The sequence below is a fragment of the Embiotoca jacksoni genome, unplaced genomic scaffold (genome assembly GCF_022577435.1).
Source record: "Embiotoca jacksoni isolate LCO1_2020_lvr unplaced genomic scaffold, fEmbJac1.0.p SCAF_11, whole genome shotgun sequence".
In the NCBI taxonomy this organism is placed as follows: Eukaryota; Metazoa; Chordata; class Actinopteri; family Embiotocidae; genus Embiotoca; species Embiotoca jacksoni.
In genome coordinates, this window is record NW_027185241.1 from 9785415 (window position 1) to 9808762 (window position 23348).

The window sequence follows — 23348 nt, forward strand, 5'->3', positions numbered from 1 at the left end:
CAACAGTAAAGTAGATTACCTATATTTCACTCTTCTTGTTCAATCTTCTGTTATAATTAGCCAAACAAATTTCAAAATCACTGCTGAGTATTATTTTGAACCTTTAAATTTGCTGCCCACTTTTCAGCTTAGTCTTGTCTAAAGGACCTGGTAGCTTATACAAAAATACCAGTCATTGCAATAGAGGAGAGTTGTATTAAAAGAGTTTAAAGCAATAGATGTTAATAATAAAGATAGTGGACAAACGGGGAGGAAGGGGCGTCTGTACTTAATCTCAAGGACACATGTATATCCATCTGTAAAATTTTAAAAGCGCCTATTATAAAACAAGTAAAGCTTTGTCCACATGTAACGCGCATCCAGTACACATCCAGTACACTAGGTGGCAACGTGCAGTATAAATGAGAAAAAAAAAAAAACCAGAAGAAGAAAAAGGAGGAGTTTTTGCGATTGAGTAGAAAAAGAAGGAGGAAGTGTTATTTGATTGTTTCCATTTAGTTAATCTACGACGCTTGTCTGGCCTTAAATATATCAGGTAAATGATCACGTTACTGTACAGTATTCTTGCTTATTGGAAACATTAACCTGGAATATAGAGACCGGTGTACATTACTGCGACGGCTTTTTGTAGCAGTCGGGAACAGCTTTATGTTATATTTCTAAGCTACTGAAATGCTAACGTTAGCCAGGGGTGTAATTCGAGTCATCTGACTAAACCAGGACAGTAAACATGACCAAGCTGCGTTATTGCTTGAATTATCTGATGCAGATTTAATAAGATTACTGTGCCAAAGTGATTGGCCAAGCAGACAGCAGAGAATCAGGTCTTAAACGTAGACCTGAATCAGCATCACCTTGGATAGAAAAGTTTAATGTGCGAGTTGCTCTCTCTCTCTCTCTCTCTCTCTCTCTCTCTCTCTCTCGAGCTGCTTCTACACCAAGTTACCTTGTTTTTGTTTCTGCAGCAGGGTCCACACAAATCCACGATGAACCTGGAACGACTGCCCAATGAGGAGAAACTCAGCCTATGCAGAAAATATTACTTAGGTGAGAGTATTTAAAGACATCATGGCATTACACATACAAGCATTTTTATACTTAGGCTTACCATTTGTTTTGTAAATTCTGGGTACTTGCAAGTGATAACAGTTGTGGTCTCCATAAATTGTATGATTATGGCAAATGAGCTGATGTAGTCACATTGAGGATGGGTTACCAGTATAGATACAGTGGCTGGCAGCCTTTTTGTAAAGTAAAGCATGAGCTTTAGTCTTAAGAGTATTTCAGTGGTTCTAACTTTGAGCATGTTGTCCCTCTCTTTTTTTTTCCAGGTGGCTTTGCATTTCTCCCATTCCTGTGGCTAGTCAATGTTGTTTGGTTTTTTCGGGAAGCCTTTGTAAAGCCAGCCTACACCGAACAGTTCCAGATAAAAACTTGTGAGTGTCAAAGACGCTGCTCTAATACCAGAGAATTTGCAGACCATATTGCTGCATCATTTAAAATAAAAGCAAATATGTAGAAAGTGTGCATTTATATTCCGTCTTGTCGTTGTGCTGTGGATTTAATAGTTGCAGGATTCCGTTCATTCGCTCATTTAGTTTTTAAGATACTTAAATATCCTTAATGAAGGTTGTCAGTTCAAGTCAAATTCTATACATTCAATATGCTCAGACATTAACAATGGAGTCTGCATTTTGCTTTAATAATTTAGGAGACCTTTGCAGTTTTTCTAAATCCTGGAGAAGACAGGTTAGCTTTTGAGGTACAGAATGTGTATTAAATCAAGTTTTAGGAGGGCTGGGCAATGATTTAGATTTAAATACTCCGGTAGGTATTGTACTGATATGAAAACAGTTCTGAGAGAATTGTCATGATATTAATTTGGTCCATATTGTCCTCCAGATTCCTAAGCTTATAAGTATGACAGCGTTAGTATCAGATACTTTGGGCTGGCTGACATTAACAAATATTTATTCCTCAGTTTTGTTTGCAGATTAGAAATCAAAACAATGATTTTACTTGTTAGTATTCTCTGTGTAAAAAACTAAATATTTTCCCACATGAATTTGTCACCATTGATACTTGAATCAGAACACATACAATGTATAATGACTTGTAAAGCAGCACCCAAAAATGTATTTGCAATGTGATGAGCTGTATTTTTTAAAGAGGGCTTTAGGTTAAGAGCCTAATGTATGTGTGTTTGACCGCAGTGTGTAGTGCCAACTAATTCTCTTGTGTATTTTTCATCTAGATGTGAAGCGGTCAGCGCTGGGGTTGCTGTTATGGGTAGCAGTACTCACCACATGGATCACTATTTTCCAGCACTTCAGAGCAGAGTGGGGGGAGGTGGGAGATTACCTCTCCTTCACAATTCCACTGGGCATTCCTTGAGAAATTTTTTGATGACAGGTCTCTGAAAAATAATTAATGATCCACTGTAAAGGAATAAAGAATTTTCCTTCTTTAACTCCAATGAAAGATTTTGGTGGTTTGTGTGGTCTGTGCAACAAAATTCAGTGGCTAAATAACATGTTAACAGAGTAAATCTCCTAAATCTTCAGAAGATAAATTCTGTAGGACTCAGAAATTCATGGTTTTTAGTGCTTGCCAAGATATTTAAGAAAGTTCCTTGGTATTAGTGTAGGCTAATTGATCTTGTGTTAGAGACTATGTTAATAATCACAAACGATGTATAACAATAAAGCTGGATGTGCTTTCAGGCTTGTTCAAGACATTGAACAATAGATTCAACAAACTGTTTTTTCCATTACTTAAAAGTGTTTACTGTGGAGGTTCATGTTTGTGTGTGATTGAGCACCCAAAACCATTTTTACTTGTGTGTGTGTGTATGAATGACGAATAAAAATATCCACAATAATTCCAAGTTACACTGTCTTGAATCCATGTACCGTATTTGCAGTGATGAGTCAGAATTTCCAACTGACTCTGGAATATCATTATCCCTCAATTGGATCTACGAACCTGTATGGACACACAGATCAGTGAGCCATTTTCTCTACATACTCATTGTTACATATGTCGCCTATGAAGTCCAGACAACCCCTGGCGCCTGTTGTGAAATCCAATACTTTAATCCCCGCCAAATGCCCGCACTTCCCTGTCACCCTTTATGAGTCATAACATAATCAGTGCCAATTTTAGTCACAGTCAAAGCTTAAGTGACAGGTTCTGCATTGCTAACAGGGAGAACATGCGCCTGCCATACATAACTGCTGACTTAACTGGGGTGTGACAAGAACAAGGAGTATCAGCACGTAGGGTCCTCTTCACGAAGCCGGAGGTCACCTAAAACTGATTTAAGGGGAATGAATTAATAAAGCCTGTTACAGACACTGTATTTTGTTGATAACTGATGTATTTTATGCCTGTGTATTCAGAGTTGAGTGAAAATACAGTAAAATCTTCTGACATTTGTGGTAGCTTTGGTTTTACTTTAGCCCACATTTATTTGACATCAGTTACTTTACAAATATTTTAATTATAATTTAGTATTTTTACATTTAGATATTGCCACTTTTACTTAAGAAAATAATGTGAATATTCCTCCACTATGCAGGACGGTGGCTTATTGGTAGCACACGTGCTCTGGCATGTGTTTGGGACGTCCCTGCTGTCACTGTCTGTCTGGCATCAGCTCACTGAGGGTCAACACCATCGTCTTTTGAACTTATTTTTGGACAGACCTTCCTTGACAACTGGGCAGCATACGGCTGGTGACAGCGCAGATAATTACGCATGAATAATCTGTATTGGTGCCATTGATTCAATTTAAAAAAAAACAACAACTGCAGGCTGTAACACTGTTATAATGGCTAATAAACACATTAATTGACAATAAGCCCACAACAGCTGCGTCACTCTTAAAACAATAGGCCCACACTCCTGTACGCCCATGCCTGAACACCCAAGGGTACACTGTCCAGAACATAACAGAAGCAAGGTGTCCCAGTATGAATTCCCAACTCATTATGCAACTCCAGTATAAAACACACACACCATAACAGTCAGACACATTCAGAGGGAGAAGATCCAGGAGTGAGACCACACACTGAGCAGGAACACGCATCATCGCCTCAATCAGGATCTGTGGGGAGCACAGGGGCTGTCCTTCCCCCTTTTTGCGCACTGATTTGGTCAGAGAATTTAAGAAGAGGTAAGTTGACCAGGGCTGTATATCTTGTTGCTTCAACTGCTGTTTCAGTAAGTCTCCTGGGTTTTCATTCTCTACTGATCAGAAATGGACTTCATCCTGCCATCCACTATGCCAGTTGGTGGTATCCCATGGGAGAAGTTTTTACCACCTCTTATTCCTCGGCTGAACGGGATGTCTGGACAGTATAATTGGTCCCCAACATTACTAATTTCTGAGGGTGAGAGTGGCAGCTCCACAGAGGTAGGTCAATATAATTTGAGTGCTTTAAGGCTCATAAGAATTCCTTAAAAACTAATAAAAAATTTTTACCATAAATTACAATACCATATTTTACAATGGTAATTTGTTTAGTAGGCTGACAATCGACTGCTCATCTTTGTAAAAATAAAATTTAACTTGAGTTTTTCCTGAGCTTTCAAACCCATTCAGTCTTCAGCAGAAGAGGAGCCTGAAATTCAATTAATTGCCCCCCAAAGCTAGTTGTATAACTTTTTTAGTCAGACCCCTGCTTAATGCCCCAATACAGTAAAGAATATTTAGTCCATGGTGGCAGTTTTTTGGCTATTCACTGTGCTACAGGCATTTCTGTTTTATATACTCAATTGTAATTTCTGACTCATGTTTATAGGTGAACTGTGATGACAGTGGATTTACAGTTCAAGTTGATGTAAAGCATTTCAACCCAGAGGACTTAATGGTCAAAGTGATTGGAGACTTTGTAGAAGTGCAAGGAAAGCATGAGGAGAAAAAGGTTGGTGTGGTGGGAGGAACATTGCTGCATTTCTTTCCAGTTGATTTTGTGATTTGTGTTATCCTCTAAACACGCTTTCATCTCTGTTCTGTTAGAAGGGGGGCCCTGGCTTTACAACACGGCAGTTTAATCGGCGCTACCGAATCCCAAAGGGAGTGGACACCATGGCTTTGGAGTCGGCCGTCTCTCCAGATGGCATCCTTATCATATCTGCACCTATGCTGCAAACTGAGAACTCCAGATCCCTGACTTAATCGCTTTAATACCAAACACTGAAATCTCTGCCATCTTCACCATATACGGTATGAAACGAAACAGAAGCCGTTATGAGCACACAAACACAGCAATAAATCTAGGCCCTTCCATTTAAAGCAACACTCAGCGTGTGCCAAAACACACATTTTGTTCTCTTCCTGATACTCTTCTAATATTCTCTGCTCTCTGAGGTTTGTATATACTGCTTTGCTATTACTCATCCATCCCACATAATGTTCAAAGCGACCACTCTTTGTAAATATTCAGTGTTCCCGTTACAGACTGCTGCTTTTGTAAATGCACTGTGTTGTGATTGTGATTAATAATGCACCCAGACATATCTTCAACCTCTTTAATGTGGAAAATGTTTCTTCAAAAAGTACAAATAAACTATTTCTTTACAAAATGATAGAAAATGCATCAATTGCTTCTTGCAAAGGCTCAAGTAACTTGTTGCCCTTCAAGGAATTCCTTCAACACAGAGTCCACTTCACTAAAAAGAACAACACAGTAGATTATTCAGACTATGATCATTCTAGAGATCTAATTCTACAAAAAAAAATCATGTGTCGTGGTAATGCACAGCAAAATGCTTTGATGATCATTTTATTCATAGGTTACAGTTTTACCTGATCTGCTCCTTGACCCATTTTCTCTGTTTGCGAAGGACTTGTAACAAAGGGTCATCTTCAAATTCTTTTTCATCAGAATCTGAAAAGAAAAGAGTAAAATTTAAGAGGAAATGAGTAGACAAAGAGTGGGCAGATACCAGGACGGCAAACTACTGTTATATTCTTAATAGAGCACCCGGAAGAGAACGTTCAGGGGAGATTTGACCTGAAAGATTTAAGAATGTGGGGAATGGGATCGCTACATAGGTCATGATATATTCTCCACAATTAACTACAGGCAAAGGTTGGTGCTCTTTGCTGCTATGAGCTCACCTTCAGCCTCCTGTAGCAGCTGTGAAATGACTTCCATGGAGTCCTGTGCACTGCATGGACTAACTGGGGCTTGTGGAGGTGCAGAGATAGTGCAAGGAGGAGAAACGGATGAAACAGGGATCCTTTGTGCAGGAGGTGAATCCACCAAAGGGAATAATACCTCTGAAACGACCTGTCAAGGCCCCATGAGAACACCCCCAATGGTTAATGCAGATTATAATAACAATTACCATAATGACACTGTACTTTAATATCAGATTATCATGTTTGACATCCAACAAATGTATAGGGGGGTCCAGAATGAAGGCAGAACTATTTTAGATGTGTGGCAAATGAAGTATATTTAAATACAACTTGTATCCTCACTTTGCTCTAACATGGATAGAAATGGACACCTGTGAGACTAAACTGATTTCATAGGATAATATATCACATGCAGTCCATCTCCGGAAGACAAGTTCTGGGTCTCTTGAATTGGATAATCACCTCAAAAAAACAAGAATGAATATTACGATTTGTAAACCCTCACAAACCGCTGTATCATGAGGAGCATTACATTAATGTCTTTCAGATAATCACATACACCATTCAGCTATTAAGACCATTGACAGGTGAAGCATAAAGTATAATACAACAGCCAAGCAACAGATCTTCCCTTTATCAGGAGTATGTTTAGCTGTTGTTTAATCTGATTGAGAGAGGGTCTGTTTCATTTTAAAGGTCATTTTGGAAAGTAGTTTGCTGTGCTGTTGAACTGCAATGGGTTATACTGAGAGGTGTTCCTAATATTTCAGCCCTCCCACTTAAATTAATTGGTTGACAAAATATTTGGAAAAGCAGGAAAAACATTAAGAACAAGTATGTACACTGCTTAAATTAGCTACTACATAAAGAACAAGAAACAAGCTAGAAAAAAAAATGCAGCTTGCCCACATACTGACCTGCCCTAAAGCACTGTGGATAGGAGAAGGTGTTGGTTCATGATCATCAGTGCAGCTTTTTCTTGGAAACTCCTGTCTTCCCTCCTGTTGAACCTGATTTTTCAATTCTGCGACCTTTTTGGGAAGTCTTTGATGTGAAGAACTCCTGTTTGTACAGAGACACGCCACAGGATGTTCACTATCAACAGTATACAGTATTTGACGCATTCAGACTTGAATTTTGTACAGTGTCTGTGTTAATACATCACCTTGCTGATTTCTTTTGCTCTGTGACAGACATCATCATCTTCTCACTCCTCTCTGACTCTTTAGCCTCTGATTTCTTTTTCTTGCTCCTCTCAGATCTTTTTTGATGACTAGGCCACTTTTCTTTAACTCTGGACAAAGCAGGTGACAGTGATGACACATGCTCACCAAGAGGCACATCTCTGAAGTTGTTGCTCATTGCCTTTTCAGGGATTTGGGTCTTTTTATAGACAACTTTGGTGTGAGACTCATCTGACCTTCGTGAAATGTTTTGTTGTTCTCTATCATGTGATGACTGGATGGGACAGGGCAAGACATCACAGAGTAAATGTCTGTGGGCAGGAACATGGGCTATAGTCTGGGGCTGAAAGACTGAAGAGTCAGTAACAACAAAGGCAGGGAAAGGAGGATGACCTGGAGCTGGGGGACATGGTGTCTGGGCCTCTTTGGTTTCTGGCAGAGGACCAGAGATGTGTTGATGAGCATCTCTTTGTGAGAACTGAAGAGCTTGAGTACCCTGCTGTTGCTATAGATTATGCAAGAAAGAGGAAATTAACATCATTCTATAAATCTGCTACACATATTAATCAAAATATGGATAATGCATCATACAGTTTGATTCCAACCTTGTAAGCTTGTCCACTGGCTACAGGATGGTTAAAACTGGGGGCCTGCCAGCTAAATGTGGAGCCATGAAGACTGGAGGGTTTGAGGGACTGGGGCCACTCCCTGGCTTGCTCCATCTTTCTCCTTAAACGCCACTGGAACAAGATGTCCTCTTCTGGACGTGTGGGGGGCACCGAAGAAGGGATGACAGATTTTTGGGAGGACGCAGCATGAACAGAGTCTGAGCAGGCCTTTGCTGTAAGTAGTAATAAACACATTATAGCACAACAGTAAGCCACACAGCATGAACAAAATAGTAATTGTGTATAAAAAAAATTAAAGAAAATATAGTATTCTAGTCCACACTCTTTGTCTTACCAGCAGTAGTTTTTATTAAACTGGGGAACAAAGGTCTTTGCACCAGTTCTTCTACACTGACGGGAGAGGAGAAATCTGAGTCTCCCAGGCCCTCTGAGCTGACGGGGACAGATCCATCACTCCCATTGCATTCACTGTTTGACAGACAGCAAGTTAATTACAACCAAAGGAATTAGTTCATTTATCATTAATATTACTCGCTAATCTTCATACCCTCTCAGAAGAAGTCTGCTGGCCCTTTCTTGAAGGTGTATAATCTCTGCTTCATCAAATTCACCCTGGGTAGTGTCAGACAAAATCTGAAAGAAACAAAGAAAACAGGCAGACCACAAACAGAAAAAAATGATTTTGTGATGGAAATTTTAACAGAATGAAGACTGACAATTGTGTGTGAAAGAATAAAACTAGAAAATGAAATTTACATTATTAGAATTACAAAAAAATCTACCACATCCGGCCTTATAATGGTCACAAATATACTAAGGTTTCTTCAATAACTTTGTGAGGGTGTTACATTTGGCATCAGCAGGCTGAACTATGCATCAAATGTGGTTGCATAATCGGTGGCCTCCCAGGCATTTAATAAACACAGAGGTTTCCAAACAGAGTGGTGTGGTATTGAAATGCTGGAATAAAGTGTTTCTCCCGCAAACAGTACGGCTCCCAGGCATTAAGACAAACCTGGCATAAATCAGGACATAGTGTAACTCCAATAATATGTTGTTACAGCATACACAACCAGTAAAAAGCAGGTTGGATTGATAGCGTGTTTTTTTTTTTTTTTTTTATTTTTTTACTTTTTCAAGAAATAAACCTGGAAACAATGCAATTCTTATTTCTGTTCAGTAAGTAGGTAAACACAACACAAAACAGGTTATATTGTAGCTCATTTGTAGTAAATCAGAAACCCACTCACACTAAGGGATCCTCTGCTTGGAGAAGGAGATCTGTCATGTCGACGCTGTCCAGCTGAACTGAACACAGCAGGATCATGGTCATCTTTCAGAGGCAGGATAATGTCTGTTCAGTAGAAGGGATGACAGAGACGTTCACAGACATTTTACAAGGATGCAGGAGCTGGTAACAGTTAACATACAATAAAATACATAAATACCTTTGTCTGTTGTTTTAATTGGTGTTGAACTGAGGGGTAAAGATGAGTGACACATCCACCAAAAAGGCACCTGCTCCTCTCCGATGGCAGAAACCATCTGCTGACGCTCCTCTCGACTCTGCGGCTGACCGTGGCGAAAACGTTCTACATATCTGGAAAAGCAGAGCCAGTGCAGGTTACAAGAAGGTATTCACATTCATCATGCAACCTTTCCCCTTTCCGCTGCAAAACAAAAATAGTTCTCTATTTAAAAGGCCAACATAGAACATGAGACATACTTTGCCAGCACTGAATCCTGCTGAACTTCTCGTGCTGAGGAAACTGTGGATCTCTCTGATCTCGCAGGCCCTTTGGGTGCCTCAACATCAGATGAGGCTGTATTGCTGCCAGGAGAAAATCCACACTCAGTGGAGGGCCAAGACTCAGCAAAAACAGGTTGTCCATCAATGGCAGAAAAACTAAGGTCATGTTTCTTGTCCAGCTGTTGGCTCTCTGGGTTCGGAGTGTGTAACTGTGAACTGGATCGCCGCTTTGAACGTACAGGACTCAGAGTCTACAAAAAGAACAAAAAAGTCAGACACGTTGTAATGACCTTGAACATCAACATGAGAATCAGCTGCAGTGTATGCAAGGTTGATTTTACAGTTTTTTTCTCTTTCTTCGAGAGGGACAGGTGGCGGGATGGGTGGCAGTGTGCCTTCTTCACTGTGGATGCTGGGGGGAAGGGGCTCTGCCTTGTGAACACAGGTATGCTGTAAAAACAACACACGTGACCAACTATAAATATCATTTAGGGTATCATAAAAATGTGTGTTTGATCTTACCTGGATTTCATAACAGCTCTAGAACGTCACAGCTGAGGTCATAAATACACTCAGGACAGGGCGCAGATTAGAGGTTGTGTAAGACCTTCTTGACACCAAATTTAGCAGGACTGGCATGTCCATCTGTCTGAGTTACTTATTAGGTCATACAAAAGACGAAGACCACTTTATCCATTGGGCTTCCGAGTTTGCTTGGCATGTCCACAGAATGAGTTACCCTGGGATCAAACGCCGGTCAAACAAAACAAAACAAAAAAAAATACGGTCCTACTGCAGGTGTTTTGAAGATCTATTCATCCTATAAGTTCGACTTGTTCCCTTATAGCAAAGTATTTACAGAACTACTTTGCATTGTCGATGAAACCAGAAGAGAGCGTCCTTGTTTGTGCCGATCGCAATTTACTTCACGACAAAGAGCCAATAGGAGCCAGGTTACAAGTGATCGACAGAAGATATGTCCAATCAGAGAACAGGGTCTGTTAGCACAAGCACCAATCAGTTCATCGGAAACAGGCAGCGCGCGGAAGAGGAAAGTCTGCAAATGCTATGCCTTTGTCAAATATAAGCTAAGTTAGCAACGGCAGTTTGGCTAGCACATAATAACAATAATAAAGCGGACAATTTGCATATTTTTTTTTTCCAAGTGAATATTTGGAAATTGCTCGGGGGGGTAACTGGTGCTCAGCTAATCGCTATAATAGGTAAAACGTAGGATTGATCGTTCGTCAGTGTTTACGTAGCTCACGTAGAAGGTGGCTAACTGGTAGTAAACGGTCATCTTAGCCAGCTAACGTCGTTAGCAACACAGTCGTTTACCATCCCAGAAACACGGGACACCACGGTGGACATGCGGTTTTAAAAGTGTGTTTCTCCTCAGTTGCCGCAGCGGATATTCAGAAAAGTGCAGACAATGCATCACGTCAAGATCAAGATCGAGAGGCCAGGTAATAACACCACCTCCGAAAAGTTCACGGAAACATCCCACAACAATATATTCGACGGTACAAATGTCTCCCAGACTAATTCACAGAGTATGAAAACATCACCGACATTCAGTATAAACTCCGTAATGTGTGTGTAATTCATATATATTAATATATATATACTTTTCTAACTGATTAATACTTCTGCAGATTTAGAGGGAACTGGTGCACGAAGCCGACTGGACTCTGTTTTAAAGAGACTTGTGGAGAAGAGTGAAAATGAAAGGTTGGTCAAAGTGTTGTTTATCTATTCGTTAATACTTTGATTAGTTTCTAATGTCTAAATTGATATAACTGAACTGTACAGGGAGCAAAATGAGGGCGAACCTGGGAAAATATCAACGGACTCTTTAAACAAGTATGAATTGTTTTTGTTTTTTTCTTCCATTATGTACAATAATATATTACACTGTACTTGGTGCTGTTAATTCATCGATATCTCAACATAAAACAAAGTACCAAGATTGTTTTTTTTCTGTAATTATATTCCTTCTGCTCTCTCCAGGGATTTGTCTCCATCATCTGCTGGAAAAAGGCAAGTGTATTTCGACCTGACCTGACAGTAGCTGAAAAATATTTTGACTTTTTTTTTTTTTTATCTGATATGTGCAGCTGAAAAAAATAATTTCACTGTTACTGCCGTAGCGATTGCTATTTTTTTTTTTATTTTTTTTTTTTATTGGTGACATTTATTAACTTTCTGTAGATGCTTTGAGTTGCCATTCTTGATTTGATTTTGTTTTTCCAGACCTTCAGCTCGATTTCCACAGCACCGGAGGAAGAAACGAAAAGAGATGGAGGAGGGCATACCAGAGAGCAATCAGCATAAACAAAGTAATGATACAGCAAGAAATTCCTTGTTGGACTTCAGTTACCGTGTGACCACTTTACATTTTATTTCATTGTACAATTCCTTACATTTTATTTGTCTTTCTCACCCTGCCAGATGCTTACATCATCAAGTTATTCGATCGCAGTGTGGATCTGGCTCAGTTCAACACCAGCACCCCACTGTATCCTATCTGCCGTGCCTGGATGAGGAACAATCCTTCTGTTCGAGAGCCAGCTCCTTCCCCAAGCTCTCCGCACAGCATGATAGAGGAAGAGGTGAGGCATAAACGGATCTGTCAGATCACTTTCATTTTATTCAAAATATACAAACGTAAACAGTAAGTAAAAAATGTAATCATGTACAGCTCTAAAGTTTCACCTCACTGATTTTTTGTCTTTTAAGTGTGAAACACTCGTCCATGGTAGATAAAAAAAAAAGAGGCTTTGAAATGTTGCTGGCTTGTGGAGTTGGGATTAGGGACATCAATATTTTGCAAACTCAACGTTTGATTTGATTCCCATTCTCAATGTCACGCTTAAATTCAGAATTTATTCTTGTTATAAACATTATGATTCAATATAAACAGGCACATTATTTTGTGCTTTTAGTCCATTTCATTGAGTGCTAGACTCTCTCACTGACTCTTGTCCTTTAAGCTGCAAATGTAGCATAACTGACAATTGAGTTAGTTTTGATTGGGCTCAGTGTCTGAATCCCTGCAGATATAATGACACTGAGTATGTGCATTAATAAACATCATTGTGGGAAATTACATTGTTTTTTGAGCTTTGATTTTGTAATTTGGTTGAAATGACTTTACAGCTTTAATGTTTTTAAAGCTGCATTTTAAGACCTTTTTATCAATAAGACAAGTCATTTTGCATGAAATTGTCTTTGAAATTTTGTAATTAACTTTCAAGAAAGTTTTTACAAAGTGTTGTTATTGTATTAACTGGAAAGTACAGTTAATTACTTTCCCCTAAAGACAAGTATCTGTTTACCTGCACTCTTTCTTTATGACCTTCTTTTTTTCTTTGCCAGGTTACAGACATGATCAATGGTAAAGGTCAGAATGTGCACCGACTTCCTCCTCCAACTTCCTGTCCAGTCAGCGCCTCTGGTGAACCCATCAATCTCAGGATCCCACAGACTGAAAAACCTACTGCTACCAAGGTTCATGTTTAATATGTGGTTGGCCGATATTTTTTTACTGGCATTGTGAAATTAAATTGCACAGATCTATCAAGACACCAAATCACCTAATGAATTATAACTCTCTTTGCACAGATGACAGATGTTGCTGTAACAGGACCTCTCATATGTGACCACATGGAGCGCTGGAAAAAGATTAGGCAAAAGTATGTTCTTCATTAACAGCCGTTTTTGTTCTTTTGTTGAAAAGATGTATTCAAATTCTCACTGACCTGTGTAGTGTGCACAGCTCTCCTTGGTCTGGGTGTTCTTCTGTGTCAGAAGTTGTTTAACCTTAACCTGTATCAAGTCATCAATATATGATGTATACAGGACGTTTGTAAAAATCTATAGTAATCTGCCAGTTTACTGTATTTAATCTCTTTGTCGGAGGACAAATTGAACCTTCTTGTGGATATGAAACTTAAATGAAAACGTTGTGTAATATATACACAAGAATGCACGGTTTCAATTGTCTCGCATGGATAATCTAATTGTAGTCATTCTTTAGAGCCTCCATCGAGCTCACTTTCTGTTTAACTTAGCTTTATTCCAAAATGGATTAAATTCATTGTTTTCCTCAAAATTCTACGTCCCATAATGACAAAGTGAAAATAGTTTGTTTAAAATTTTTTGCAAATCTATTAAAAATAAAGAACGAAAATATAACACGTACATAAGTATTCACAGCCTTTGCTCAATACTTTGTTGAAGCACCTTTGGCACCTTTGGTTTTCGTCAAGGATGTCTCTGTACATTGCTGCATTCATCTTTCCCTCCATCCTGACTAGTCTCCCAGTTCCTGCTGCTGAAAAACATCCCCACAGCATGATGCTGCCACCACCATGCTTCACCGTAGAGATGGTATTGGCCAGGTGATGAGCGGTGCTTGGTTTCCTCCAAACATGACGCTTGGCATTCAGGCCAAAGAGTTCAATCTTTGTTTCATCAGACCAGAGCATTTAGTTTCTCATGGTCTGACAGTCCTTCAGGTGCCTTTTGGTAAACTCCAGGTGGGCTGTCGTGTGCCTTTTACTGAGGAGTGGCTTCCGGCTGGCCACTCTACCATACAGGCCTGCTTGGTGGAGTGCTGCAGAGATGGTTGTCCTTCTGGAAGGTTCTCCTCTCTTCACAAAGCAACACTGGAGCTCTGTCACAGTGACCATCGGGTTCTTGGTCACCTCCCTGACGAAGGCCCTTCTCCCCCGATCGCTCAGTTTGGCCGGGCGGCCGACTCTAGGAAGAGTCCTGGTGGTTCCAAACTTCTTCCATTTACGGATGATGGAGGCCACTGTGCTCATTGGGACCTTCAATGCTGCAGAACATTTTTCTGTACCCTTCCCCAGATCTGTGCCTCGATACAATCCTGTCTCGGAGGTCTACAGACAATTCTTTGGACTTCATGGCTTGGTTTGTGCTCTGACATGCACTGTCAACTGTGGGACCTTATATAGACGGTGTGTGTCTTTCCAAATCATGTCCAATCCACTGAATTTACCACAGGTGGACTCCAATCAAGCTGTAGAAACATCTCATGATGATCAGTGGAAACAGGATGCACCTGAGCTCAATTTTGAGTGTAATGGCAAAGGCTGTGAATACTTATGTACATGTGATTTTTACATTTTTGATTTTTAATAGATTTGCAAAAATTTCAAATTTTTTTTTATTTCACATTGTCATCATGGGGTATTGTGTGTAGAATTTTGAGGGAAAAAAAATAATTTAATCCATTTTGGAATAAGGCTGTAATATAACAAAATGTGGAAAAAGTGAAGCGCTGTGAATACTTTCCGGATGCACTGTAGCTGCAGTACCCAAGCAGTTTTTTTTTTTTCCACAGTACCTAAACCATCATAGCTTCACTGGAAGCTTCTTTTTCTCATGTTTGGTGATGATTATTTCATGGCAGACATTGCATCCACAAATAGTTTTTAGTCAAATAACTTCCCAGCATCAACCACCTACTGCCACAGAATCGTCCAGAAACCCTAGGAAACCTGTGAAGAAGGAAAAAAAAACTACCGGAAACCACCGAAAGTACTTTTCAGAAGAAAATTGTGAAATAATTGCGACATTTATTTGGTTTGTCACATCCTCTCTCACTTACAAAACTCTTGAGGCTACCAGTAACCAGTTTTAGAGTCCCATGGGACATTTTTGGCAAAGTGAGGATATTGGAATCAAACTAGTGGTACAACTCCTCTGAGAAAACACCATGTGTTATTCCCCAAACATTTTTCCATGCTGCATTAAAATATGATGCCTTGACATCCAAGTGTGGATTGTGTATACAGTCTGTTCAGTCTTAAAGTTACAAACTGAAAAGCTGCTTCAGTGTGAGATATTAGAATAAATGAAGAGTATCATGGTCACTAAATTACTGAAAACCTGCATGTCTCTGTTAAAGAAATTAATCATAATTTACAACACAGGATTGGTCATTTTGTACAGTTTATGTTTATAACCTTGAGTTTTGAAAAAAACACTTGATAAAATGAGAAATGTTGAATGAGACAAGTTGACCCATGTTGATCTTTTTATTTCCAGATGGAAGGAGTGCTCCAACAAGAACCAGTTAAGATACAGCGAGAGTATCAAGATCCTCAAGGAAATGAAGGAGCTCTATGATCGCTAACTGTCTACCCTGTAGCTCTCCGGTACAGAATGGACTATGCAGTTGGTGATGAGCCGTCGGTTTGGATACACCTGCCTTCCACACAATCAGACTCATAGGAAAATACTCACAGAACCTTGAGCCTTAAAAGACTATGAACATAGTTTTTTTTTTTTTTTTTAAATAATTTATTGTATGTGAGTGTCCTAGTGTGATGTCGGACTTTTTATCCTTCAAAATTCAGTGGAAATGTCTGAATAAGTTTATATAACAGGAATATTTTCCCAGAAACACTGTGATTTGAGCATCCTCAAAATTAACAAAAAAAATATTAAAGTCTACTGTAATCTCTTCCACTCTTTTCAGGTTTGCTTCCGATAAATAACCTGATATTCAACATGACAGTCATTTGACCTGCACACTAGTAGGTTGTTGGTTCTGTATTATTCAGAGGTAAAACCCCAAGCAATACAAATATATCTCAGATTACATTTCATATTTGAACTCTGGAGCCCAGTACTTAAGCCCATGCTAACTATCCTAATACTTTCTAACTACATTTCAGTAAGCGCTCTATTAACTGCAGAATAGAGACCCTGTGTAAGGCAATTGTTGTTTACCATCATTATGATATTAGGAAGATGAAACTAAGACAGTTGCAAAGAGGGGATTCAATTTATTTCTTCTTGGTTTGTCTTAGAATTCATGTTATTTTTAGTTTAGGATGCATAACAGGAAATTTGGTGTTTTTGTGATGTTGGAGCTACTAGAAGTCCTAAACTGAGGGGAGCATATGAAGCAACCAACTAAAGGAATCAGTGGTGGAAGAAGTATTGAATTACTTCACTTGAGTAAAAGTGCAATATAGTAATGTAAAAATACTCACTTACACCTAAACATTTTAAAGTAGAAGTGCTGGTTTGGTTCCTCAGAGTCAATGTATAACCCCGTTTCTGAAAAAGTTAGGACGCTGTGTAAAATATAAATAAAAAGAAAATGCAATGATTTGCAAATCACATAAACGATATTTAATTGCAAATAGACCAAAGACAACATATCAAGTGTTGAAACGGGAGAAATTGTCTTGTTTTATGTAAAAAAAAAATATGCTCATTTTGAATTTGATGGCAGCAACACATCTCAAAAAAGTTGGGACAGGGGCATGTTTACCACTGTTTTGCATAACTTTTTCTTTGTACAACACTCTGTAAACGTTTTGGAAACGAGACCAGTTTCTGGAGTTTTTTTTAATTTGAACTGGTGTCCAATTCTTGCCTTATATACGATTTCAGTTGCTTAACAGTTCAGGGTCTCTTTTGTCATATTTTTTCACCTCATGATGCCCCATATTTTTTTTTAAATTGGAGACAGATCTGGACTGCAGGCAGAACAGTTAAACACCCAGACTCTTTTGCTAGAGAGCCATGCTGTTGTAATATGTGCAGATTATGGTTTGGCATTGTTTTGATGAAATAAGTAAGGCTTTCCCTGAAAGAGACATTGTCTGGATGGCAGCTTATGCTGCTCCAAAATCTGTATATATCGTTCAACATTCATGGCTCCTTCCCAGATGTGAAAGCAACCCATGCAATGTGCTCTAATGCATCCCAGTACCATCACGGATGCTGGCTTCTAAACTGAGAACTGAAAACAAGCTGTTGACGATGCCTGCCATCCAATTTTGGTTTTCTTCCTTCTCCTTTGCGTACAGAGATTTCTCCAGATTCTCTCAATCTTTTAATGATATTATGGACCGTAGATAATGAAACCCCCAAATTCTTTACAATTTTACATTGAGGAACATTTTTTTTTTAAGTTTTGCACTATTTTCCCACACATTCTTTCACAGAGTGGTGAACCTCTCCCCATCTTAACAGCTGAGAGACTGCCTCTCTGAAATGCTCTTTTTACACCCAATAATGTTACTGATCTATTGCCAATTAACATAGTTGTGTGATGTTTGACTCGGGTTTTTTTTTTTTTTTTATCTTTACACAACTTTTGCAGTCTTTTTTTGCCCCTGTCCCAACTTTTTTTTTTTTTTTTTTTTTTTTTTTTTCAAAATGAGCTTATATTTTACATAAAACAATAAAAATTCTCTGTTTTAACACTTGATATTTTGTCTTTGGTGTATTTGCAAGTAAATATGGGTTTATGTGATTTGCAAACCCTTGCATTCTGTTTTTACACAGCGTTCCAACTTTTTCAGAAACAGGATTGTTCTTTATTACTTTCCACCACAAAAGGGAATCCCCGATTCCTGTATTATACCCATAGAATAAAACAGCCTACAAAATAATGCTGAAGCGTTGAATGACAGATACGTACTTCATATGGTTTTTGTAAGTGTGTTAAACAGTCATGAGCTTGTTTATAATTTCTTCATTTTAAGGTGATACTGTTGGTTTGTGGCGTACTAACAACTATTCGAGATTGATCTGATTTCTGAATGCAACAATTTGCAAATGCATGAAGGAAGTTGCATTCAGTAATCAGATCAATCTCGTAGTCAAAGTACATAACAATTTGCAAATGCATGAAGGAGTTATGTACTTTGTCGGCATCCTGTAAGATAAAACACTGTGGTGGAGACTGTGTTTGTCATGTAGAAAGAGGAGAACAGTTTTTCAGCAATACATTTTTATTCACCGTTTACAAATGCATAAAGCAGTTCAGTCCAGTCTCTTCTCATAAATACTGCTGTGAGTAACCATTCAACATCATGCTGAAGCATCAAAGATTTACAAACATCAACATAAACTATTCTCACTGCAATTTTAAGCAATTTCATACCCATTATCTCGGCCGTCAAAAGTACAACAGATTTAGCTTTGATTATTTCACCCACACAAGTTTTTTTTGTTTTATGGAGTTGTGGGATGTCTAAGCATCCGTAAGTGAGAAGGGGCATTGATATAAAAAAAAAAACTATATAAAAAAAAAACCCCGCAACTATTCTATTAATTTATTTCTGTGAACAATTTTGAATCAATCAATCAATCAATCTGAGATTATCATTTAAATCACCTTTTCTCATTACAACTTTTGTGTACATTGGCAGTGGGTTGTGGAGGTTTTATTCAGGGCTCAGAGTGTTATCAGTGATGCCCTCTTTGCTCTCGGTGAAAGTCAAGGAAGTAGGTGTGAATTTATCCTCCAAAGGTGCCCCAGAGTCTGACTTCACCCGTGAAAAGTGCGACGACAAGGAGCGAAAAGACAAAAACGACAAGTGGTCCTCTGCCAGGGCACTCTCTAAGACAAAACATATGGACGTCTGCAACTTCTTCTGGAATTCATCACATATGAACACGTAGAGAATGGGGTTCAGGCAGCTGTTCATAAAAGCTAGGCTCAAAGCCAGAGGACCTCCAATTCCAATGATGTACCTGAGATCTTTGTTTTTCCCAGCCTCTAACTCTATGAAACTGAAAACATGGAAGGGCAACCAGCAGATGAAGAATGCAAAAATGATAGAGAAAAGGATTCGTCGAGATCTCGGTTTCCTTGTCCTGTGCAGACGCCCTACACGGACACCTATGGCCACATAAGAGATAAATATTACCAGGAATGGGACAAGGAAGCCCACAACAAAGCGCACAGTGTAGAGGCTCCATTTATGTTCAGCTGTCATGTTTGAAGGATAAACACACCTGCTCGTCCCATTTCTCTGCAAAAGGGTACGAGAAGTGGCATAAGGGACGCTGCACACCCCAGCCGTCAGCCAGATCACAGCACATGCAATCTGAGCTTTGAGGACGGTGCGCTTGTTTTGTGCCCACACCACCACCCAGATGGACATGCAGCGATCCAAACTTATGGCTGTCAGAAGAAAAATGCTGGCAAACATGTTGACCACACCCACAAAGGTGTTAAGCTTGCACATTAATTGTCCAAAAGGCCAGAGGTTCCCGTGAAAGACAGAAATGATTGAGAAAATCAGGAAGGCCGTGAAGAGGAAGTCGGCCAGGGCCAAGTTGAGAAACCACACTGAGTTGACTGTTCTCTTCATCTTGAAGCCTGTCACGTAGATGACCAGCCCATTTCCCAATGTCCCAACGATGAATATCAAACAATAGATGGCAATGGAGGCTTTCTGTACGTTTTGGACAACCTCCAACCGAGTTGACTGACTGACGGTGGAATTGATGTTATCTAATGAGCAAAAAGGAAATTATGTAATTACAGACATTAGTAATGCCAACATGTTCTGCATGATTCACTGAGTAAGGCAAAACATGTATAACCACATCACAAAATGGTGTTATTTAATTAATTGGATCAGATTTGATCTTTTTTGTTGTTGTATTATAAAATCCCTTTGCCCGGGAAAATACTCTGTGCAGTTCTGGCTCCCACTATAGTACAAGACTGCAAGATGTTTGTTCTAAAATGTAAATTTACATTTGCATTCATTTCACTCAATTACCACTTTAAAAACAAATCTCATGCATACCTATTTTAGATCAGTTTACCAAGAATGACGGTGTACCACCAACTTTCTCTTAATGCGTTTTCAATGCAATGCTATCACACATGTATATATATGTTTAAAGTAAATTACCTGTCCCCATTTTTGTGGTAGTTGCAAGAGTCTGCAAAGTGGAACTGTATCTGGTGTTGCTCTGTTTTTCAATCTGCTTTCTCCTCCTTTTCACTTCATGCAGCTGCCAATAAGACAGTGCAGTCATGCACAGGGAGGGGACTAAGTAACAGGAACGCCTTAGAATATACTGCAGGTTAACAGAACTGAATTACACTCATATTTCTGGAGCTGAATGAACATCTTTGTGATGACTACAAAAGTTGAGATCAGCTTCACAAAGAAAGTATTTATTTCAGTGCTCTTATGTAGTTTATTTCATTCTATTGAAAAGTATGTATTCCTTTTTGCCTAAATTTGATGGATAAATGCTTTGTTCTAAACTATCCCTTTTCACCCTCACACACATGCATGTTTGCGTGTCCTTATTAGGATATTGCATTGACTTTCATTCATTTTGGACAGTTTAACCCTAACCTTAATGATGAATTCATATATTCTGCCATATATTTACCTTAACCCTAACCATCACAAGTAAATGCCGAACCTTAACCTTAAACCTAGCCTAAACCTAACTCTAACCCTAAACCAAGTCTTCTTCCTTAAAAAGCAGACCCTATCTGTGGGGGGGCCTTAATTTTTGTTTCCACGGTAACATGAATCCCCATAGGTAAGTGTGCATTCAGTTTTAAAGTCCCCATGAAGGTATAAAAACACTGTATGCCACTTGCAGGCTGGCATGAAAAACATTAAACCAACAGTAGTCAGTTTCAGAATTTAATACTTGACTTCTCACAAAAGCACCAAACAGCAGTACAGTGTGTGGTTGCTACCATTTAGTGTTAATAGAAATAGTCACATTCAGTTGATATTAATACTGTATGGAATCACTCATCGATGACATGGTGGGAAACGTTAGCGGGTGTGCGCACTGCAGATTTTGTGCGTTTCCACATTAGTTGGAAGCAACAGTCTGGTCGATCCAGCGGCGCAGGTAGGACACACGGGCGTACACAGCAGGAGTGCGCACATTGCAGTTAGAGGTGCCCCAGGACACAATACCCACAAGGGACCACACACCACTGTTCTCACACACCAGAGGGCCACCAGAGTCACCCTAGAATCAGACAAATGCATTATAGTGAGAATTAGACAAATACATTTTGCTAGTTGACTTCATGATAATAGAGTAAGACTTATATGAAGCTCTTTAATGTGCTCTGTACAGCTTTGTATAGAATCTGGGCTAACTTGAAATTCAAATTCATTAAAAAGGAGTAAAAGGGATATATAGCAAGAACATTGCTGTTTATGAAGAAATAACTATTTTAGCCAGTTGATAGTGATTTACATTGCAAGTGCGACAGCTTATTTTGAAAATTAGAAATATCTCTGTATTTTGTAATTCCTGAACGGTCCGCTAAGTATAAACATTATGAGTATATTATTTGAATATTACTTGTTAATATGTTCCTCAGTCAGTTTCTATCAAGAAATTATATTTTGAAGTTCATAAGTTTCTACAAGTAATTTATCATTCACTAATGTTTATAGATGAACTATATTTGTGTATGTAATTTGTAAATGTATTATATTTATTGACTGACTTTAAGCTGATCATTGCTTTCAAGATTGCTCACTTTCCTATTATAAATGTTTATTTCAGGCGTTGAAGTGGTTGTTACCTGACAGGAAGACACTCCAGAAGCACCAGCACAGATCATGGCATCGGTGATTCTGTTATAACCCCAGTAACTCTTGCACTGATCAGGGCTGAGCAGAGGCAGAGAAGTCTGCTGGAGGTACCGGGGGCTTGCTGAGAACAGAAAAAAAAAAATGGAAATGAGGCTGTCTGTGTAAATTGATATCTGTATATTTACCCTATGTATAAAACTCACTCACAGGTTTGCCCAGTCTTGCCCCACCCAGTGGTGACACATCTGGTTCCAGAGGGGATGTTGGTGCTGGAGGAGGCCAGGCACACAGCAGACACACGGGTTGTCATCTGCACTGGGGAGGACAGCCTCAGAAGCGTGATGTCATTGTTAAAGTTCTGGGAGTTGTAGTAAGGGTGAGTGATGGCCTGGATAGAGAGGTGAGCATAAAAATCATAAACAAATACAATACCATTTTGAAACAATTCGGTCAGTCAATGGTTTCCAGTTTCTTGAAGAAATCTTTGATGTGTTATGTCGTTCCTTACCCTGGAAATGGACACAACCTGAATGGGCTCACTGTTGTACTGACGATCATGTTCTCCCAGGATAACACGGTGGCTTCTTGGACTGGAGAAAAAAAACAATAATTAGAGAGTGTACTGGAAATCTTATTGTGTTGTTATAGAGCACGTTGAGTTACTTACGACACACGGCAGTGAGCAGCAGTGACAACCCAGTACTGGTTGATCAGGGATCCTCCACAAAAGTGGAATCCGCTACCATCCTAAAATTGAGAAGATGCATATTTACAATAATCTTTGTCATTTCTTAATCACGTGTTTTAAGTGTAGGGTTGTAGTCAGAATACAGTGAATGTGGTGATTGACTGACTCAAGTTACCTGAAGGGAAACCTGCCAGGGCCAGGACCCAGACACTGCATTCTCCCCATTCACAACCTTGTTGTATCCGCTCACGTGGGGCCTGATAGAGGGCACTCCACAGCCTGAGGCCCAATGACACAGTTTAAATAGTGATCTGTTTATCTTTAAATATGGCAAATATGCCAAGAAGTGTCAGAATTCAGTCTGCATTCATTTTTAGTGCACCAAGTTGAAACCCACAAACACTAACACACGTCTCAAACAACTTTCTCTCAGAAGAATGTATTTTATGCACTCACCCAGTGCAGAGGCCACAAGAGCAAAACAACTAATGAACAAGAACATGGCTGTGTCTCAGTCGTGATCCACTCACCTGAGTCTCAGCTGTGTGGGAAACTGGCTTTTATAG

General features: G+C 39.2%; 6 protein-coding genes across 10 annotated transcripts; 3 read left to right on the forward strand and 3 right to left on the reverse strand.

The window, feature by feature from the left end:
* Positions 1–430: 430 nt before the first annotated feature.
* On the forward strand, positions 431–2881 carry psenen (presenilin enhancer, gamma-secretase subunit). 2 transcript variants are annotated; one of them, XM_069143087.1, is made up of 4 exons: positions 431–535; positions 966–1047; positions 1332–1436; positions 2255–2881. In XM_069143087.1, the coding sequence occupies exons 2-4, from the start codon at positions 987–989 to the stop codon at positions 2392–2394; spliced, it is 306 nt and encodes a 101-aa protein (XP_068999188.1). In that variant the 5' UTR covers positions 431–535; positions 966–986; the 3' UTR covers positions 2395–2881. The 2 variants fall into 2 exon arrangements, with proteins under 2 accessions (XP_068999188.1, XP_068999189.1); XM_069143088.1 differs by having other exon boundaries at positions 443–535; positions 969–1047.
* A 1162-nt stretch (positions 2882–4043) lies between these two features.
* Positions 4044–5574, forward strand: hspb6 (heat shock protein, alpha-crystallin-related, b6). 2 transcript variants are annotated; one of them, XM_069143086.1, is made up of 4 exons: positions 4044–4177; positions 4226–4417; positions 4806–4928; positions 5024–5574. In XM_069143086.1, the coding sequence occupies exons 2-4, from the start codon at positions 4262–4264 to the stop codon at positions 5180–5182; spliced, it is 438 nt and encodes a 145-aa protein (XP_068999187.1). In that variant the 5' UTR covers positions 4044–4177; positions 4226–4261; the 3' UTR covers positions 5183–5574. The 2 variants fall into 2 exon arrangements, with proteins under 2 accessions (XP_068999187.1, XP_068999186.1); XM_069143085.1 differs by having other exon boundaries at positions 4260–4417; positions 5024–5573.
* On the reverse strand, positions 5522–10630 carry proser3 (proline and serine rich 3). Its single transcript, XM_069143052.1, has 13 exons — positions 10237–10630; positions 10056–10164; positions 9691–9965; positions 9413–9564; positions 9215–9318; positions 8512–8597; positions 8299–8432; positions 7941–8176; positions 7317–7840; positions 7069–7213; positions 6128–6299; positions 5813–5894; positions 5522–5676 (listed from the first exon to the last, which is right to left on the reverse strand). The coding sequence occupies exons 1-13, from the start codon at positions 10245–10247 to the stop codon at positions 5625–5627; spliced, it is 2082 nt and encodes a 693-aa protein (XP_068999153.1). The 5' UTR covers positions 10248–10630; the 3' UTR covers positions 5522–5624.
* Positions 10116–16213, forward strand: lin37 (lin-37 DREAM MuvB core complex component). Of its 3 annotated transcripts, none has more exons than XM_069143074.1 (10): positions 10116–10159; positions 11114–11237; positions 11370–11445; positions 11527–11577; positions 11725–11754; positions 11968–12053; positions 12166–12326; positions 13093–13224; positions 13339–13409; positions 15793–16213. In XM_069143074.1, the coding sequence occupies exons 2-10, from the start codon at positions 11147–11149 to the stop codon at positions 15878–15880; spliced, it is 786 nt and encodes a 261-aa protein (XP_068999175.1). In that variant the 5' UTR covers positions 10116–10159; positions 11114–11146; the 3' UTR covers positions 15881–16213. The 3 variants fall into 3 exon arrangements, with proteins under 3 accessions (XP_068999175.1, XP_068999174.1, XP_068999176.1); XM_069143073.1 differs by lacking the exon at positions 10116–10159 and adding an exon at positions 10799–10937; XM_069143075.1 differs by lacking the exon at positions 10116–10159 and adding an exon at positions 10799–10937 and having other exon boundaries at positions 11114–11180.
* A 2253-nt stretch (positions 16214–18466) lies between these two features.
* On the reverse strand, positions 18467–20457 carry LOC138194378 (C3a anaphylatoxin chemotactic receptor-like). Its single transcript, XM_069143067.1, has 2 exons — positions 20421–20457; positions 18467–20011 (listed from the first exon to the last, which is right to left on the reverse strand). The coding sequence occupies exons 1-2, from the start codon at positions 20428–20430 to the stop codon at positions 18936–18938; spliced, it is 1086 nt and encodes a 361-aa protein (XP_068999168.1). The 5' UTR covers positions 20431–20457; the 3' UTR covers positions 18467–18935.
* Positions 20458–21163: 706 nt separating this feature from the next.
* On the reverse strand, positions 21164–23306 carry LOC138194383 (chymotrypsin-like protease CTRL-1). Its single transcript, XM_069143076.1, has 7 exons — positions 23239–23306; positions 22958–23061; positions 22762–22841; positions 22603–22684; positions 22302–22482; positions 22085–22215; positions 21164–21516 (listed from the first exon to the last, which is right to left on the reverse strand). The coding sequence occupies exons 1-7, from the start codon at positions 23282–23284 to the stop codon at positions 21355–21357; spliced, it is 786 nt and encodes a 261-aa protein (XP_068999177.1). The 5' UTR covers positions 23285–23306; the 3' UTR covers positions 21164–21354.
* Positions 23307–23348: the final 42 nt, after the last annotated feature.

Coding starts and splice junctions, on each gene's coding strand:
- lin37 (XM_069143074.1), top strand. CDS start 11,147: ATGCATCACGTCAAGATCAAGATCGAGAGGCCAGGTAATAACACCACC. Junction 11,238..11,369: donor CCACAACAATATATTCGACG/GTACAAATGTCT, acceptor ATACTTCTGCAG/ATTTAGAGGGAACTGGTGCA. Junction 11,578..11,724: donor TCAACGGACTCTTTAAACAA/GTATGAATTGTT, acceptor TGCTCTCTCCAG/GGATTTGTCTCCATCATCTG.
- psenen (XM_069143087.1), top strand. CDS start 987: ATGAACCTGGAACGACTGCCCAATGAGGAGAAACTCAGCCTATGCAGA. Junction 1,048..1,331: donor ATGCAGAAAATATTACTTAG/GTGAGAGTATTT, acceptor TTTTTTTTCCAG/GTGGCTTTGCATTTCTCCCA. Junction 1,437..2,254: donor ACAGTTCCAGATAAAAACTT/GTGAGTGTCAAA, acceptor TTTTTCATCTAG/ATGTGAAGCGGTCAGCGCTG.
- LOC138194383 (XM_069143076.1), bottom strand. CDS start 23,284: ATGTTCTTGTTCATTAGTTGTTTTGCTCTTGTGGCCTCTGCACTGG. Junction 22,842..22,957: donor CCTGGCAGGTTTCCCTTCAG/GTAACTTGAGTC, acceptor TCTCAATTTTAG/GATGGTAGCGGATTCCACTT. Junction 21,517..22,084: donor CTGGAGTGTCTTCCTGTCAG/GTAACAACCACT, acceptor GTCTGATTCTAG/GGTGACTCTGGTGGCCCTCT.
- proser3 (XM_069143052.1), bottom strand. Junction 7,214..7,316: donor GAGCAAAAGAAATCAGCAAG/GTGATGTATTAA, acceptor CTGTACAAACAG/GAGTTCTTCACATCAAAGAC. Junction 5,895..6,127: donor GCTGCTACAGGAGGCTGAAG/GTGAGCTCATAG, acceptor TTTTCTTTTCAG/ATTCTGATGAAAAAGAATTT.
- hspb6 (XM_069143086.1), top strand. CDS start 4,262: ATGGACTTCATCCTGCCATCCACTATGCCAGTTGGTGGTATCCCATGG. Junction 4,418..4,805: donor AGAGTGGCAGCTCCACAGAG/GTAGGTCAATAT, acceptor TCATGTTTATAG/GTGAACTGTGATGACAGTGG. Junction 4,929..5,023: donor GAAAGCATGAGGAGAAAAAG/GTTGGTGTGGTG, acceptor CTGTTCTGTTAG/AAGGGGGGCCCTGGCTTTAC.